The following is a 17,515-nucleotide window of genomic DNA, read 5'->3' as shown; positions in this document are numbered from 1 at the left end:
GCGTAGAGATATTTAAAATAAAATACTATCTTAATGGTATCCAGTGAGTTATGTAAGTTTTTTATGAAAAAAATATTTATCAGTATAAAAATATAGCACTGGTCATTAAGCAGGTGTAAATTTCAGCAATTAATTTAATGATATAATTATTGCCATGTTTAGCGGTGTATAGTGGGGGAAGAACGTTAGTTAGGTAGGAATATTGTTAGTTAATGCTTCTCTGACAAGCTGATTCTTGGATTTTAGTTTTTCAGAAATTGAGTATAAAGAATGATGGATATCATAGAGTGTCGTGGACTAATGAAACAGCGATTTTTGATCAAACGGGTAAGTTGAGTTGGTGATTTAAAATTATCGTTTTGGTTCAAATATGTTACACAGTAATGAATGTTTTCTAATTATTATAAATATTATTTTTCTTTAAAATAAAACAGGAATATATTTTTTTCCAGAGAACAGTACAACATTGTATTGTTTTTATAATTTGTTGAAAAATTTATGAAAAATACATTACACTATGTGACAATTTTTTTTTTGATTTATACCATTAAACAAAACGGTCTATTTTTTTGTTTTTTTTTATATTCTGGTGAAAGCGTTTACCTTGATCATCCCTCGCCATTTCAAGATTAGGGGGGAAAAGTCGAAATGGGAATGTAACAAATAATTCACTAAAAACTCAGCATTTTCAGATTGCCTAAAGATCCATGAATTACTTTCTTCAGAGATAACCAATCCTCTAACTCTTTCGCGGTAAGATTTTCAGCGAATTCATTGTTTTTTTTACGTTTTCTTATTTGTGGGACAACAAAAATGCCTTCTTTTAATTTAGAGAAAACAGTTTTCAAATACAATTTTTTTTATCATTTTTATCCATGACTGACAAAACGTTTATAACTAACTTTTTGGCCAGCCTTTAACTTCATAGTGGTTTTTGCGCCGCTACTACCCCACAATAGCATTAGATCTCCATTGCAAGAGATACACTCTTTCCAGTCGTATTCTTTGTATTTGATAAAGTTTAAAATTAGTTTTATGATTTCATATATTTCTTGTAAAACTATTGAATATGCTGAATATGAAGGTATGGGAGGCTGTCATTGTAGAGTAAGTTTTTAAGCGTAAATAGTATTCATTATTACTAAGTAACGTGACGTGTTAGACAACCATATCAATAGACAATATTTTTAACAATAGAATAAGAATTCAAAACACGTAATTTTATTTCATCCATTAATTAGATTTTATATTTTTATATTAATCCAAATTACAGTGATGGATACATATAATAAATTAATATTGATGGTTAATAATTTTTTTTTGAGTATACAATTCGAGTTGATGCTTAGATTTTGGTTAGCCAGAAATTAGGCTATGAAAAATTTTGGAGATATTAAAGTGCCATACATTATTAAATAATAATGATTTTGACCAAGAGTTGGTCGTAGTGGATTCTAGTATGGGGTAATAATAAAAATATACATATAAAAAAACAATATTTATTTGAAAACATTTATCATGGCCAGGATTAAAGAAATATTGATACATTTGACCAGTAGTAAGAAACAAATGATATCAAAGCAAAATGTACATGTTGAGAAAAATGAAGAACGATTTAAGGAACAGCAACACCAGTCAATAATATAAACAGTTACCAGCAATTATTGGCTATTTTTAAGGGCATTCGGTTGATTTGAAGCAATTTATTATGTTATACTGATCTTCTTGTCGAGTGAGAATATTTTTATTAGGGTCAAAAGTTAGTTGTAGTCTTTATTTGGTCACATAAATACACATTTTACGAAATTATTATTTTGGTAACACTACAGCTACTATTATATTAAACTTATTTTGATCATTCCCACATTTATAAAATCTACTGTTAAACTACATCTTCGTTGCTGGTAATGGCGACTGTTACATCAGGCTTAGTAATAGAAAAATAATGTATTTATGCAAAGGGAATATTGAAATCTACCAATTGCCCTTAAAATATTTCGGTGACAACATATATAACACTTAGGTAAATAATTACATATATCCTGGTTAAATATCCAGTAAGATAACAAGGAGCACACTTATTTCCAATACACTATGTGGCAGGCAGGGGTTTAGAGTGAAAAATATATATTCTTATAATTTCCTTAAAAGTCCCTAACAAAATAAAAATGTGAGGTTACAAAATGGCAAGGTACATAGCAGATAAAGACTTTACTATTTCTTTTTTTCGGTTAGTAAAATCCTTTTTACAGTATTCATCAACTGAAACGGACCAATTGGTATAATTGTTTTCCAGTATTCCTCATTCTTTGTCGAACAGATATGTGTGAATCAAAGTAGTCTTTCGATCATTGCAGGTGTTGTTGACAGATGACAAAAAGATGTACTAACCGAAAACATTTGCTATTATTTATATAATATTTGAAACGTATAATCAGTCACAATTATATTATTCATTTATAAATTAAAAGCAATACAACATATATTTATATATGATTAATAATTTTTATTCTCTCCCTATCTAAGATAAATTCGTTCTTTAATTTTAAAATTATTAAAAAGTTAATAACTGGACTATATTTACAATTTTAGTTTTTTTTGTTTTGATACCTCATACTAATCTTAAGACGTTTGCTTTTCATTCATAGCAATAAACACTGCGTTATATACCTAGGTAAAATATTTCTAAAACTTTATAATACGTACAATATTTACATTATTTCGAAAATATTTTCACTGCCAATTGAAAAGTGTGTAGAGATTTGACTCGACGTATATATAATTTGGTTTGATATTGTTGCAAACGTTTCTTACTTTTTAAGGACCATTTTCGTTTGAACACTTGTTGAATTAACAGCCAAATTTCCAAAGAAAAACTGTCAGTTTTAGAAATACTTCATACAAAAAATCATTGCCGCTTGGCAGCGTCAATTAGCTGTTCCTAATACCATCTATAATACAAAGATTTTGATACATTTTGCACGAGCCTGTATAATATTCAGTCAATTTAATAATATATAAAAATTCTTACCGTTCGTGCAATATGTACCAAACAAAATCACATACATAGGTAACAAATTGTAAATAAATAATATACATTTTTTTGGCATCTTGGAAATTACACAAATAGAATTTGGTTTCTTATTTTTGGTATAAAAGACTTATGAAGGTTAGAATACGTGGCTATTGAAAAAGTTTTGGTAAAAGTGGTTAAAGCTTCACCGGGTTCTGTGGGGGGTATAATGGGTTCGTGACGTATTTTGATTAGAAAAGAAGGAATCCTTTAAAACCTGAGCGAGATTGAATCAAATGCACCATTATGTCAAGAAAAGTGAATTTGTGGTCATCGTTCAACTTGATATGTCAATAGAACACTAGATTTTGCTGTTGGTTTCGTGTTTACGTTAGATGGGGGATGTTCTAGATGATTTTAAAGCCAATTTTTGATTATGCTCTTTAACAGATTAATGAGTATATCGATGAAATAGAATTATGATAATGCATAAAGTCTTCGCTTGGGTTTCCTTCTACCAAAACTCCTCGTACATGCCATCTTATTAGTAAGCTTCTTTTGTTTTTGGTACATCACACTTAATAATTGAATAATCTTACTCCTACCTCGAAATGTTTTTGTCTGTTATGGCACTAGCATTCACTCCATGTAAGCCACCAGATATTTGGACAGAATTTTTGATTCGAATCGCGTTTTCGCCGACGTTTCTTCGTCGATTCCGTTTGTTTCTTGACAAACTTTATGTTATAGGGATCCTCGGCTAATTCGGGATATTCCTGGACGTCGTGTATGTACTGGCCCTCGTAATTGGCCACGTATCCGTTCTTGGTCAGCTCCTCTATTTCGGCGGCCGACCAATCGAAGGTGCCGGTGAAGCCGTTCTTGTACGCTTCTTTCTCCTTATGCCATGCTTTTCGTATTGCCGATAACTTGGCGTGATGCAGAAGTCTTTGTTTTTCTTTCTCTATTGTCGTACCATATCTGGAAACATTAAATTGTGTTTACAATAGTAATAAAATATTATTAGTCATCTAAATTTATGTCAAAACGTCGCAATGTTGCCGCATCAACTTTGAGTTTTAGTTAATTTCGGCTTTGACATATAACAAAATTCTAATCTAAATAAAATAATGAAACTAATACTATAACTAATTAAAACTAATAAACTAATGTTATCAAATATAATGTATTTTAACATTATAGTTAATTAATGTTCTGAAGAATTTTGTAGACGTTTAACAACCAGGTGAATTTTGTAGGTTAATTCCGTTACATGTTCGAACATATCAGACAGCATTCTAGCTCTTTTAAACTAGAATAAAATAAGAAGAAAAATATTGTTTGATTTTAAAACGAATTTACAAATTGCAATTGGCAATACATTCGATATCATGATGAATTCACTGTTATTTTGAATAGATTATACTTTACATGGGTTTAATTTGCGATAAATTCTATTAAGACTAATTGTCATTTGACAGATGTTATTTGAGTTTGACAGAATATTTGATGTTTCTCTTTAATGAATATTAGTAAAATATTATGAACGAATTGTGAACTCTTTATGTAAACGTCAAGAATTTATGAGTTTTATTTGAATTCAATAAAAAAATAATGATGAGGGATTATAAGTTAATATGTATGTTATACTGTCATATACACACTGTTACATTATAGAAATATTTTTCATTTAAGCTGATATGCCAGAAGACGTAGATGATATTGTTTCCAAAATAGCAAATTAAATTATTAGGTGGCATTGACATTTTTACGATTCTTAAAAAACTTAAAATAATATATCTGGCTTATTAACCTAAAGATATTTTTGAGGTTATACTAGATTAAGTATCAAAAGCGAAGTCCTAATAATATTATTTATAGAAATAGTTTTTCGAAAATCCAAAGAAACAAAACAATATAATAATAACAATATAATATAATATATTTAACTTTAATTATACTTTTATTAATTATACTTGTTCTTATAATTTCTTAATATAATGCACAGTATTTCAATCTTTTAAGACGTTTTTTTTATACGAAAATAACCATCGACTTACCTTAAATTAATAACAACATTTACTCCGTGTATTTTCACGTCAAAATAATTATTTCCGCTGCCATTCTCTCGGACGTTTTCGTGGAAGGTCGTGTTGACCTGCCCCTGTAACCGCTTCAGTTGCGCCTTGTCGTCGTTTATTTTCCAAGTGTCTTTCTTAACAAAATAGAACGCGTCCTGCTGATTACTATGAACTACGAAGGAGAAGGGAAGTAGGTAAGACCGGTTGAACACTGAGGTATACACGTCGCTGTATATGGGGTTGGCGGCTGGCACACTGGACACTATGGCCTCACCAGAATCGGATTTAGATACCAGAATACCTGGAGAAAGAAGAATTTTTGTTAATTCGTGAATTCATTGTTTAAAATATTTGGATATGAATATTTATGAAAAAAAGTGTTTTTTTATTTAGAGTGACACCCAATTAATCTAGATCAGCGCGAAGTTTATCTTCAAAAATGAATATGAATGAATGAAGTTTGAATTTCGGAACCAGAAAGCAGTTGCATTTATCAGCCAGACGTAGTTGTAAATCTAATTTCTCCAATGGCCAGAGAAATTACTACAAGAAGCAATAATCATGTTGACATATATGTTCAATGCCTGTTTGGGACTGAAGCATGTTCCGGAATATCGTATGGTTCCTACAGGTCCATTTTGCTGCTACCTGCGATATCAAAATTATTTGAGAAAATGCTGTTAAAACGTATTAAACCCGTTATAGAAATACCAGGTTTCCAGTTTGGATTTCGAAATCATCACTGGACAATCGACCAAGTGCACAAAGTTAGAGCGGTTGTTGAGAAGGCATTCGAAAAAAAAAATACAGCTCTGCAATATTTCTGGACGTCTCACTAGCTTTTGGCCGGGTATAGCATTTGGGATTAATCTACCAAATAAGCAAAATGTTACCACGAAATTATTGTCGACAGCTGGAATCATATCTTTTCGAAAGTATATATAGAGTATCGCATAAAGGGGCATTCTCAACACATACACCTGTTTCGTCTGCAGTTCCACAGGGTAGTGTCTTGGGTGTCACTACCGTGTGGAACCTGCGCTATACAGTTGATATTATAACAACAAGAGAAACAAAACTTTTGCCAACGACCACAGTTATCATGGAAAAAGATCTCTATCTCATCTGTTTAAGGCTGTAGAAAAAGAACAAGTAGCGATCAACAAGATATACAAATGGGTTAGAGACTGGAACAAACAGCTTAATAGTTCCAAATCTATCCATATCATTTTTGCGTTGCGGCGAAATGACAAAAAATTATTTTATATCACTTGATGGATGACCGATTCCTCAAAGAGAATCATCAATCAAGCTAAATACCTTGGAATACATCTTAATGGTAGGTTCAGTTGGGAACATCATATTAGACAAAAAGCAGAACAGATTAGACTTAACGTCAAGCAACTGTAATGTTAGTCAGTTTGACAGTTTAACCTAAAACCAAAAAGATTGGTTTATTAGTCAATCATAACTTATGGTGTGCAAATATGGGGCTGCACTAAAACATCAAACCAACTAGTAATTCAACGCTCGCAAAACAAAGTTCTCTGATTAATTACCAGTGGTTATCGCCACGTAACCAACGGGGCTGTACTTACCTCTTCCAAATGGTGGGTCAGAAGAAGCGCCAATCTTCTTGGGAGTCAGATCGATGGCGTCAACTTTCAACGCCGACTTCGAGAAGACGCTCAGCTCTTCGGCGTTTTGCATTTTCTTCGAATTGATATGGGCCAGGAATCCCGACTCGGCTTCGGTGACCCTGTTGGCTTTCGTCAACTGGCTGCTGATGATATTTTGGGGTTTCCAGGAAGACTTCTGGCTTAAGAAGGGCGGCATTCGGCCTCCCGGGAGTTTGTCCATGAACAGTTGCGGGGACAAGCTCTTCAGGTCGATGCCGGTTTTCTTCAGCCAGTCGATGTGATCTGGCAACACAGGAATGTATATTTACTGAGCGTAATGGAGTGAGGGTTATTTACCTTTTGGTTTTTCTCGGTCCACTCCCATATTTATGGGATCGTTTCCATTGAACCGGTATAGATGCATCTGTGTGGGTGTGGCTACTCTATCCAGGACATCTTCCCACAGCGGCGACATCCATTGTCCTATCAGCGGGTCATAAACTTTTCCATTCGGCATGTGAACCAATGATGTAACCTGAAACGTGATAATATTATATATATTAGGATTAGGAAAATTATTGTGGTTTCCTGTTCGTATTTGCTAGGAGTTTGAAATAATTTTACGATTTCTTGAATTGTTGATCTCATAATACACCAGTGCAGTTTGATTGATAACCATTTACAATGGACAACGTCTCGAATTTTAACAAAAACGGAAAGCATCAAACTTTTTAACAAAAGTAATTTGCGTATGCTAATTAAACATATTTTTTTATGTCTCGTTTTTACCTACTAGGGTTTATCTGGACTGGATCTGGATTTACTGCTTAGCGCGGGCTTCGAACCACGGTCATAAATCACAAACATAAATTTACGACCATGCCCCAGCAGATTTGAATTCGAACCTGCGACTATTGCAACAGTAGGAGCTCATCGGTTGACTACTGCGCTAATCAAGGACGTAGGGAAAGGAATAATCATGTTAGAAATCGTCGATAAAACCCATGGAATAACATTGGCTCGTTGAGAAAACCTGTCTATTTCGAAGGAATTAAAAAAAATGGAAAAACTATTATTGAGCTAAAAAGGGATTACATTAAGAAATATTTTTTTAATGATTTATCAAAATGCCCTAGTATTAATGTTAAAATTAAGTGTACTTTTGTCACGTATATTTTACATCATTTTGCAGGAGTAGAAACAATTTAGAGGATTTAAAGAAAACTACTACTGGAAGTGAGTGACTGCTGTTGTGTGATACTAATAGTAAACCTACTCCAAAAACGTTTATTTCAGAAGTGGTGATTTTGATATAGTTGACAAAGAATGTCCTGGTCTACAGAAAAAGTTCGAAGATGAGGAAATAGAAATTAGTGCGTTTGAGTGAGAATTTAAAAGAAAATGGCTGTTAAAAACAAGTTTAAAACCATACAGTTCAGGTGCATTGTAGGTCGTAAATGCTTAAATAAATCCTATTCACCATATTGGCCAGATATTGCTCTTTGATATGATACTCTTGTTTTCTCTCAATCTTGACATATAGTCATACTTGAGCCATTGATGCTAATACATATAAAAAGAAGCACAAACATAAAAATAGTAAAATATTATTGATAAAAACATAACTTTTTTAGTTTAGCTAAAGCAATTCAAACGTAACAAATTTGCAAATTTACTGCTTCAAGAAGCAATGATGCAAATTCTCAATTTATTTCTATTAAATTACAATAAAAGAAGCTAAAGCAGGTGTACGACAAGGAAGTGTACTGGGGCCAATGCTTTATTTACTCTACACTTGTGATATACCACAAATGAAGAATATTACGATGGCTACATTTGCTGATGATACTACGATTATAGCTGTCGGAGACAACAGTATACCTCACGAAAATTACAACAAGCAAGTGACAATATAAATAATTGGACATAAGCTCTTGAAATAAAAATTAACGAAAGTAAATCTGTGCATGTGCAGTTCACCTACAATCAGACCGTACATTAAATAATACTATCATTCCATATAGCAACAACGTTACATATCTCGGAATGAATCTTGATGCAAAACTTCGCTGGAAAGAACATATAAAGAAGAAAAGAAAAGAACTGGAATTCAAATATAGGAAAATGTACTGGCTAATTGAAATAAAATCACAATTATCAGTGCATAATAAATTGCTATTGTATAAGCAAATATTGAAATCTATATGGACATACGGAGTTCAATTAACATAAACAAAATACAAATTTTTCAGAACAAAGGCCTGAGAGGTATTGTGGCCGCACCCAAATACTATATGACTGATTACCTACATCGAGACCTTCAGATACCCACAGTAAGTCAAGAAATCAACAAAATTGTAAGGGGGCATGAGGAAAGTCTCTATTCTGATAAGAATGTTGAAGCATTGCTGCTTTTGGGTATCACCAGAACAGGACACAGATTCAAAAGAATCAAACCATCTGATCTTGTGCAGTGTTGTGTAGTGAGGTGCATATATTTAAAAATACAGCAGTGACGTGTAGAAACATTATTTCACCAGAGACTGAGATAGACTGAGGGCCGATGGGTCCTCCTAGTTATATACCTAGATTTAAGTTATCATAAAGATAAATTGTAGGTTAGTCGAAAACGTCTAGTAACAATGTAATAATTAAATAATTTAAAAAAAGATAAATGGAGGATTATTAAGATCAAAGAGGGTCTCGTTAAAGAGGGGTTTTCAAAAATTTAAACTTTAAATTAGAACTATAACAAAATTAAGTTTTACTATATAGTATTTTTAAATATATTTTAAAGTCTCCTTTTACCAACTAGGGGTTTATCTCGACTGGACCTAACAGTTTAACGTGGGCTTCGAACCACGGTCCTCAGCATTAAGCCTACCGACTGGCGAGTAACCAACTTTAAAAATCATCCCAGAAGACATCCGGTTTTACCCAGCCTGGTTACTGTCGTAATTGGGATCATTTTCCTTGTCGAATTTAACACTTTTTCCTAAGACAATCACAAATTTCAAACAATCACAAACATAAATTTACGACCATGCCCCAGCAGGATTTGAACCCGCGGCTATCGCAACAGTAGGAGGACCGTCCTATCACCTTTACCACTGTGCCACCAAACCGGCTTTTACTATCTTTAACAGTTTCCACAAAAACAGTTATATTTCCGAAAATAATTTAAATTTTTAAAAATTTTAATTATTATAGGGTTAAATTGTGAAAATATGAACATTCATTCATTTTTATAACCCGTGAAATAAGATTCCGCTTACCTGGTCCAAAATTCCTCCACAAAAATCTATCGGCAGATACAGATACGGATTCGAGTCATATACTATATGACCATAAGGCGACCTCATTATTTCTCGAATTCCTTCACCGTATTGGTTGAAGATCATGACTGGAGTGCCGCATTGATCCGTCGCGACGTAATATTTGTGTCTGTAGACCTGAGCGAAGATCAGATGACCTCTATTATCATAAACCAGGGACATCAGTTTTCCATCTCTGGGCGAGTAGATCTGGCTGACTTCCCTTGGTCTCTTGTCGTTATTGTAGAAGAACTGTGTGACGTTTCCGAAGTTGTCTTTTCTTGCTAGTAATCTGTTGAAGAACACGGCGATTAGAAAAGGGTTGTGATTGAGGAAATACCGCAACATTACCTGTCTAAATGGTCGTAGAAATAGCGAACATCGAAACGACCTCTCTTTGTGGCTCTCACCAGGAGGCCTTTGGCGTTGTAGTGGAATTTTTCTTCTCTGGCGTTTTGTATCACCAGACCTCGGCTATCGTATTTGTATTGTCCTTCGCCGAATTTGATGATTCTATCCATGCCGTTGTATTCCATTGGAATGGTGTTACCCCTGTGAAAATAATATATTAGTGTTAAATATATATAAAGTTCTACTAGATATACTAGTTCAAGCTATTTGGAGTTGTAATTTATTTAATATATTAAAAAAAACAAAGCTATATTCAAGTGTGAAATAAAAAGAGTAAAAATTGGGTTGTTTATTACGTTTAAGTATTGTTCAAATTTTCTTTCCAAAATCCTACGTCCAAGTCTTCGGCTTTAGTAATATTTATATTATCTGTTTTAAAAAAATGTATTGTAAATATATTGCATCAAATATATCTTTCAAAGTGATTTAGATGCTATTATAACAATGATTTTAACATATATAACGAAGAGTATGGAAAACCATTAGAAGAAAACAAAGATATGAAATTATAAGCTTTACTTGATGATAATTTATCACATTAACATTTAAATGTAAAACTATCTATCAAAAGAAATTTCGCAATATTAAAGAAAATGGATGAGGTTAAAGGAACCTATTTAGTACCACATGAATGAAATAAAAAACTATTATATATTTGAATTTATTGCGAATTTTCTTTTAATAGGAATATTGTTGCACTTGGTTATTCTTGCACGAAATCAAGAATTTCAGGCTGGTTTTCTAGCATATGGTTTTGAAATTAAGGATGTTCACTATTTGTATTAACAGCAGACAAGGACTATTTCACTGAATATCTTCTAATTTTTTTACCAATGATAGGAGCTATTTTCTTATACTCTCAAGTTTGAGCACTAAGCTAAATATTCTCGGCGCTGCCATACATATTTGTTTGTATTTATAGAACTTTAATAAAATAACTGCGATATCACATTTTTTAACAAAAAAGCAAATTAAGTTCTTATACATATGTACACTAAATATATGTTATGACGTCGGTTTCATAGCGTTTAAGGTAAGCACGATTTATTTAAATGTAGAAAAGAACTAAAGTGTTTCTTTTTCCAGAATATGATCGTTCAAATATAGTGAAATCTTTTCCAAAGGATTCTGCCTAGCTCAAAAATGGTTTCCGAAAAACAGTGACACTCTTAACTCTAACTATAATTGTATTTGATCCAGGTGGGTGTGTAGGTTTGTTCATGCTGTGACCGGATCTTCATGGGATGCCAAGATTGTTGTGTCGTCTGCGTATGTTGCTACAGTAGTTATTTTTGTGGTGGGCAGATCTGCCGTATACAGAAGATACACTACTAGACCTAGTACACTACCTTGCGGAACTCTTGAATATATAGGATTTAATTCGGTATGTTCATCGTCTTGATTTACAATAAAATGTTTATCAGTGAGATACGATTTTAGTAACTGATAGTCCGGATGAGGGAGAAGTTTCTTTAGTTTAACCTGCAAGCCCGTATGCCATACTTTGTCAAAAGCCTGAGATATGTCTAGAAAGGCAGCCGAACAATATCTTTTGGCATTTAGCTCAGTGTTTATTTTGTTTACAAGTCTGTGCACTTGTTCTATAGTCCCATTCTTGTTGCGAAACCCACACAGATGTTCTGGAATAATTTTTCTTTTCTCAAAATAGAAAGAATATGTCTATATTTTTACTCAAACTGAATTATGTCTGAAAGTTGGTAATAAAAGTTTAATTAAATCTTTCCTTTATAACTAGAATTCAGTATTTCATTCATTCTATATTGTTATTAGAAATAATGGCGAGAAAAATACCGATAATTAATATTTAGAATAATATTTGTATTGATTGAAACTCGCAAGAAAAATAGCAAAACAAAAGATTTACGTAATACAATTTCAATACAATTGAGCGGACGTTAAAGTTGATTATCTAGAGTGTCCTGACTTATTACCAATGCACTTTTCTTAATACGGGCTTCCATAATAAATTACCTGTAAGTCAGTGACAGCATGTTGCCATTGTCATCGTATCGGAATCCCCACGGCTCCTGGGCTTCCACTCCTAAGAGTTGTCCGTCGCAATCCCAGGTGTAATTTTTCACATTAGTGTACGTGTTGACACCTACGTTCTTCGTGTACGTTCTGGTCTGGGAAATTCTCCTAAAACGTTCGGTTTAATGTTAATGTTCGGAAAATTACGATAATCGCATTTTCTCGGGACTTACCCGTGCAAATCGTGATTGAACTCCATCCTGAAAACTTCCATGCCGTGAATGGTCAGGGCCACCTTGGATTCCAAGAAATGGGAGTTGTGCATGCTCGAAAACAGGGCAGTGCCATCGTAAACTTGGGTCTCGTTGGCTTTCAGTTTGATTATCTAGAATATGTTTTGCGTTAATATATTTATTTTCGACTCAGTTGATATTAATATTAAGATTTAATGCCATCGTAATTGTTATTAATCATTGTATTATATGCAGAAATTAATCTCTAGCATTTTCTTATAAAAAATAGTTTTGAAAAGTGTTTCATTAGAATAAGAATGTAGTCTAAAGGAGAACGCAACGTATGAAGAATTCTTAGCCATTGATTGAAAGAAGTTGTAATTAAATGGACCAATATATGTTATGTAATACGGCCCAGACTATCCGTGAATGAGGGAGATGGGTTCGTTGGTTTTTACCCTCCCTTTGTTGATCATCGTTTAATAAGTCGCCTCTTTTTTTGTTAAATAAAATGTTTGCATATATTGTAAATTCCTGTACTCCAGTCATTTTTAAAACAATTTGTAAGGTAATAAATATTTTTGTTGTTTATAGTTATCGAAGCCTTAAGACATTTGTATATTGTTAATAAGTCAATTTTTAATATTATAGATAGTTTTAAGTCCTTTCTACGAATTTTAATCGATCAAAATTTTTCATTTCTGAATTTTATTCTATGGCTGTCTGACCTTTTATTTTGTAAATAAAAATTAACACTTTTAAAACACTAAAACCGCTTTTGATACTTTTCGTAGAGAAATACTATGACTAAGATGGTGAGGTAGCAAACTCCGATACTGTTAAGTATCAGCCAGAATGTTCAGAGTCAAACAGCAGTAATTTTATTCTACAACAAAATAAACTAAAGCAGGTGTACTAAAGGGAAATGTATTGGGGCCAATCCTTCACTTATTTTACACACCTTATTTTATGATATATCACCAAACGAAAATATTACCATGGCTATATTTGCTGATGGTACTTGTTGTTGGAGACAATAGTGAATATTATAACAGGTCACTAACAATATAAATAGGTCGACTAGAAGTTGGAGAATAAAAGTTAACCAAAGCAAACTGTACAGTAACCAGTAAAGTACATTAAACTAACATTATTATTAATCTTAGTACTGTAAGTAATAGAAAATAACTGTTTTATCAACTGGTAAAATCTCAATTATCCGTACATAATAAGTTGCTTTTGTATAGACACATTTTTATGAAGCGATATGAATCTGTAAGATTCCCTTGTGAGGATGTGCCGCAATGAGGTGAATATATGTTCATTGTAGCAATTTATCATATTCCAAATGACTATTTGGGGTTTAATGTAGGCTTTTTTTGATGAAAGGAAAACATTTAGGAAGATCAGCCAAACATTTTCACTACAATCAATGAAAACTGTTTAAATATCTTTTAAACACCAATTTATCGCATTTCCATTGAATATTTGGGGTTCAATGTTTTACGAACCACTTATGATTCGGGACGGGACGGAATTAACACACCACTTATGGCCTTGGAACAAAAGAGAAACTTTGTTTTAATCCCTGGTAATTTATACCCACTCGATACAAGTCACAGCGCCCTCTACTAACTTTTCTTCCTCCTTTCTATACTGGCCCTTGTATCCAGACAAGTCATTTATTTAACAAAATGTATGCTTTTTTTGATGAGAGGAAATAATTTCAATAAAAAATATATCGCAGTCACCATTTCATTGCAAAATCTCACAAAAGTTACCTTGAAAGGACCAAGTTGTTCGACTGCACCAGTTTTGAAGTTGTACGCGATGTTGTACGGAGGTAAGTTCTGACCGCCTATACGCCCTTGCAGATTAATCAGGCGGTAGTTATTGTCGTAGTCGTAGGTAAATTTGGCATTGCTCAGCCCCGTTTTGGCACCAAAATTGATTCTTTCCTCCGTGAGCAACCCACCGATGAACTGGTAATCCCATTGATACTCTAGTTCTTTCTCGACGTGGCTCACCTGACTCGGAAAACCGGAAGTTTCGGAATAGGCATGGAGGGTTTTACCATCACCGTGAACAACCTGAAACATACAAAGAAATAAAATGTTTTAAAAGAGTATAAGATAATTAAAATTAGCGTTGTTAAATGATTATTCGTTATTAGTGGACAATCTATTGTATTTTTAATATTTATTTGGTGTAGTAAAATAAAATCAAGCAAATTTTGATTGACACAGTTTCATAAATTATGACTAACATACATATACCTAATTAACCTTTCTAAACATAATTTCGTTTTGGTAAAATCACTTTTGTATACCAAGAATGCCCCGTTTCACAAGTCAATGAAAACCATGGTCAAATTGAACGAATTGTGTTTAGAATTGCTTTTCCACCCCCCGTATAGTCCAAATCTGACTCCCAGTGATATTTGATTGTTTGATACATCAAAAGAATGTTCCAAGGTTCGGCCTTTGATGATGACTGATTATTTTAATGAAGAGGTGACTGACTGCCAAAGCTGAAGATTATTTTGAAAACTAAAACTTGTACTAAAAAGATGGTTGAAGGGAACGGTAGTATATTAATGTATTAAAGTGAATTTTGCTTAAAACGTATTATTTTATTAGCCGGCCTCAGTACATCTTGCGCGATGTTTTATTTTATATTAGGTCTAGTAAAAAGAAATCCCAATAGATAGATTTAATAAATTGCCTCTGGCGCTGCAAAAATTCCCATCAATTTACAATATTGGTATGGTATGATATTAGAAAGCTAATATATCTTACTAAATAAATATATAGCCTATCCAAATTTTTTTGTACATACGTCAATAAGATATTTGATGTATTGCCTACTGCAATTTCAAAATTCGATTTAGAATTAGACAATGTTTTCCTTCTCTTTTATTCTAGTTAAAAAGAGACACAATGCGGTCTGATCAGCTCGAACGTGTAACCGAACTGTCAAAGTCGTCCGGTTGTGAAGCGTCTGCTAAATTATTCAAAACAATAGTGATTAGAGGTTATAAACCAGCAAATGTTATTTTAATGCTTTACTTGTTTTGATGGATTTCAAATCGCTGCTTATTATTACTCTGATTGAAAATTCCGAAGCCAGAATAATGAAAAGTTTGAGTGTTTTTCAATACAAATATGTTTTTATTATTTAAATTTGTCTATTTAGATGAGACATGGATATTTTAGAATGGTACCAATATACCTAATGATCACTCAAAGCAAGATGATAATAAAAATAGTGTTATGACAACAGAAGTTGATGAAAAAATGTAAATGTTGGAATAACAATTGATTAAGTTTTATTAGTCACTAGCGACCCGCCCCAGCTTCGCACGGGTGCAATGCTGATACTAAATTAAATACACTACAGAAAAAATATGAACGTTGTATATAAAAACATAGCGGCCCGCTTCGACTTTGCACGGGCATAAAATATATATGCCTATGTCACTCAATGAAAACATGATTAAAATCGATCCAGTATTTTTGGTTCATTCATTACTGCCCTTGGCCTGCACGCATTAAATTTGGAGTAAAACAATTCCTCTTCCCCTATACTTACTATGAAGATTTCCTGCTATCTTTGGAATATCTAAATTCATACAATTTTTATTACATTACACATTTTTAAACGCAAATTTTAAATTTGTAATATCTCCGAAAATATTTGTTTAATTTACATGCTGTAAGGAACCATATTGATCTATATTAATTGCACACTGTATTTAAGGTACTTAATTCGATAAGGATTAATGCCGTATTGCTTAAAATAGCTTCGTAAATAAGCCATTTTCTCACGTAAAAAGTTAACAATAAAAATGGTTAATGTGGGTTATCCCTAAAAGATAAACATATACCATCGCGAACTTTTTTGTAGACCTTTTTATGGTGTACAATACTGTAGTACATTAATTTGATCTAGCTCGTAGGGTTAGGCAGCGTTTTTGCTAATTGCTAAATAAGCCTAAAAAAATAGGTTAATTTACGACATCACGTTAGAAACCTCTAAAATTAGCAATGTTGCCTTAGTATATTATGCATGTATTATACATATAAACCTTCCTCTTGAATCACTCTATCTATTGAAAAAAACCGCGTCAAAATCCGTTGCGTAGTTTTAAAGATTTAAGCGCACATAGGGATATAGGGACAGAAAAGGCGACTTTGTTTTATACTATGTAGTGATAATACTTATTAATAATTCATTGCAGATATAAAGTACTTCTTGCTGGAAACAAGAATGGTTAAGACACCTTCGATTTGGATGAACTCGATCAGAAACATTGAAGAAGAAATTGCCAAATGATGGAATTGTGAGCAAATATTAGATAAATTGGAAATTAAAAGCTTACTTATTCATTTGTGAGAAACTTTCTGAGTATGAAATCATTCAATGCTGCCAAGTTCTAAGACAGGGCGACGAGAATGAACACAAGTAAAGTTGACTATATAATTAATATATGATAACTGTAAGAAATGTTATTGTAGAGTGTATAGATATGGGTATATTTTTTCAGAATATACGTGAGAATTTGTATAAAATGTTTCAGGAGAGAAAGAATAGTAACTCTTTTGCAGATATGGCAAATACATTAAGGAGAATGTAGTGATTAAATCTAGTTTTATCAAGAAATATATATACAGGTCTTAACAGAACAAACGAGGGAGAAATGCAGTGATATCAAAATGTTTTTATAACGAAACACTGTACCGAAGGACACCAGAACTAAGCGTAAAAGGTAAATGTCTTCTCTAATGAAAGTAAAATATGTTACTTGTACATACTGTTGTTAATTAGGTCTATTAGGCCTACAAACGCGTTT

General features: G+C 32.7%; 1 protein-coding gene and 1 long non-coding RNA gene across 5 annotated transcripts in view; one reads left to right on the top strand and one right to left on the bottom strand.

Moving 5' to 3' along the window:
* The first annotated feature begins 80 nt into the window (after positions 1 to 80).
* LOC143193384 (uncharacterized) lies at positions 81 to 17,034 on the top strand. Its single transcript, XR_013005003.1, has 3 exons — positions 81 to 193; positions 247 to 327; positions 16,904 to 17,034. It is a non-coding gene; the product is annotated as an uncharacterized LOC143193384 (long non-coding RNA).
* Positions 2,218 to 17,515, bottom strand: part of Ten-a (Teneurin-a transmembrane protein) — a 1,091,387-nt gene continuing 1,076,089 nt past the window's right edge. For all 4 annotated transcript variants that reach the window (XM_076399553.1, XM_076399555.1, XM_076399556.1 and 1 more), the window contains 9 exons: positions 14,445 to 14,753; positions 12,664 to 12,815; positions 12,431 to 12,598; positions 10,379 to 10,579; positions 9,989 to 10,319; positions 7,071 to 7,248; positions 6,693 to 7,016; positions 5,074 to 5,395; positions 2,218 to 3,994 (listed from right to left, as the gene is read on the bottom strand). In XM_076399553.1, coding sequence (XP_076255668.1) covers positions 3,646 to 3,994; positions 5,074 to 5,395; positions 6,693 to 7,016; positions 7,071 to 7,248; positions 9,989 to 10,319; positions 10,379 to 10,579; positions 12,431 to 12,598; positions 12,664 to 12,815; positions 14,445 to 14,753 — 2,334 coding nt within the window. In that variant the 3' untranslated portion in view covers positions 2,218 to 3,645. The remainder of the gene's footprint in view (positions 3,995 to 5,073; positions 5,396 to 6,692; positions 7,017 to 7,070; positions 7,249 to 9,988; positions 10,320 to 10,378; positions 10,580 to 12,430; positions 12,599 to 12,663; positions 12,816 to 14,444; positions 14,754 to 17,515) is intronic.

Source organism: Rhynchophorus ferrugineus, unplaced genomic scaffold, assembly GCF_030347505.1.
Source record: "Rhynchophorus ferrugineus isolate W39M unplaced genomic scaffold, kcgeb_rfMv2 rfM3, whole genome shotgun sequence".
Taxonomy (NCBI): domain Eukaryota; kingdom Metazoa; phylum Arthropoda; class Insecta; order Coleoptera; family Curculionidae; genus Rhynchophorus; species Rhynchophorus ferrugineus.
The sequence above is the reverse complement of the archived record's forward strand: the minus strand, read 5'-3'. Positions and strand labels throughout refer to the sequence as shown.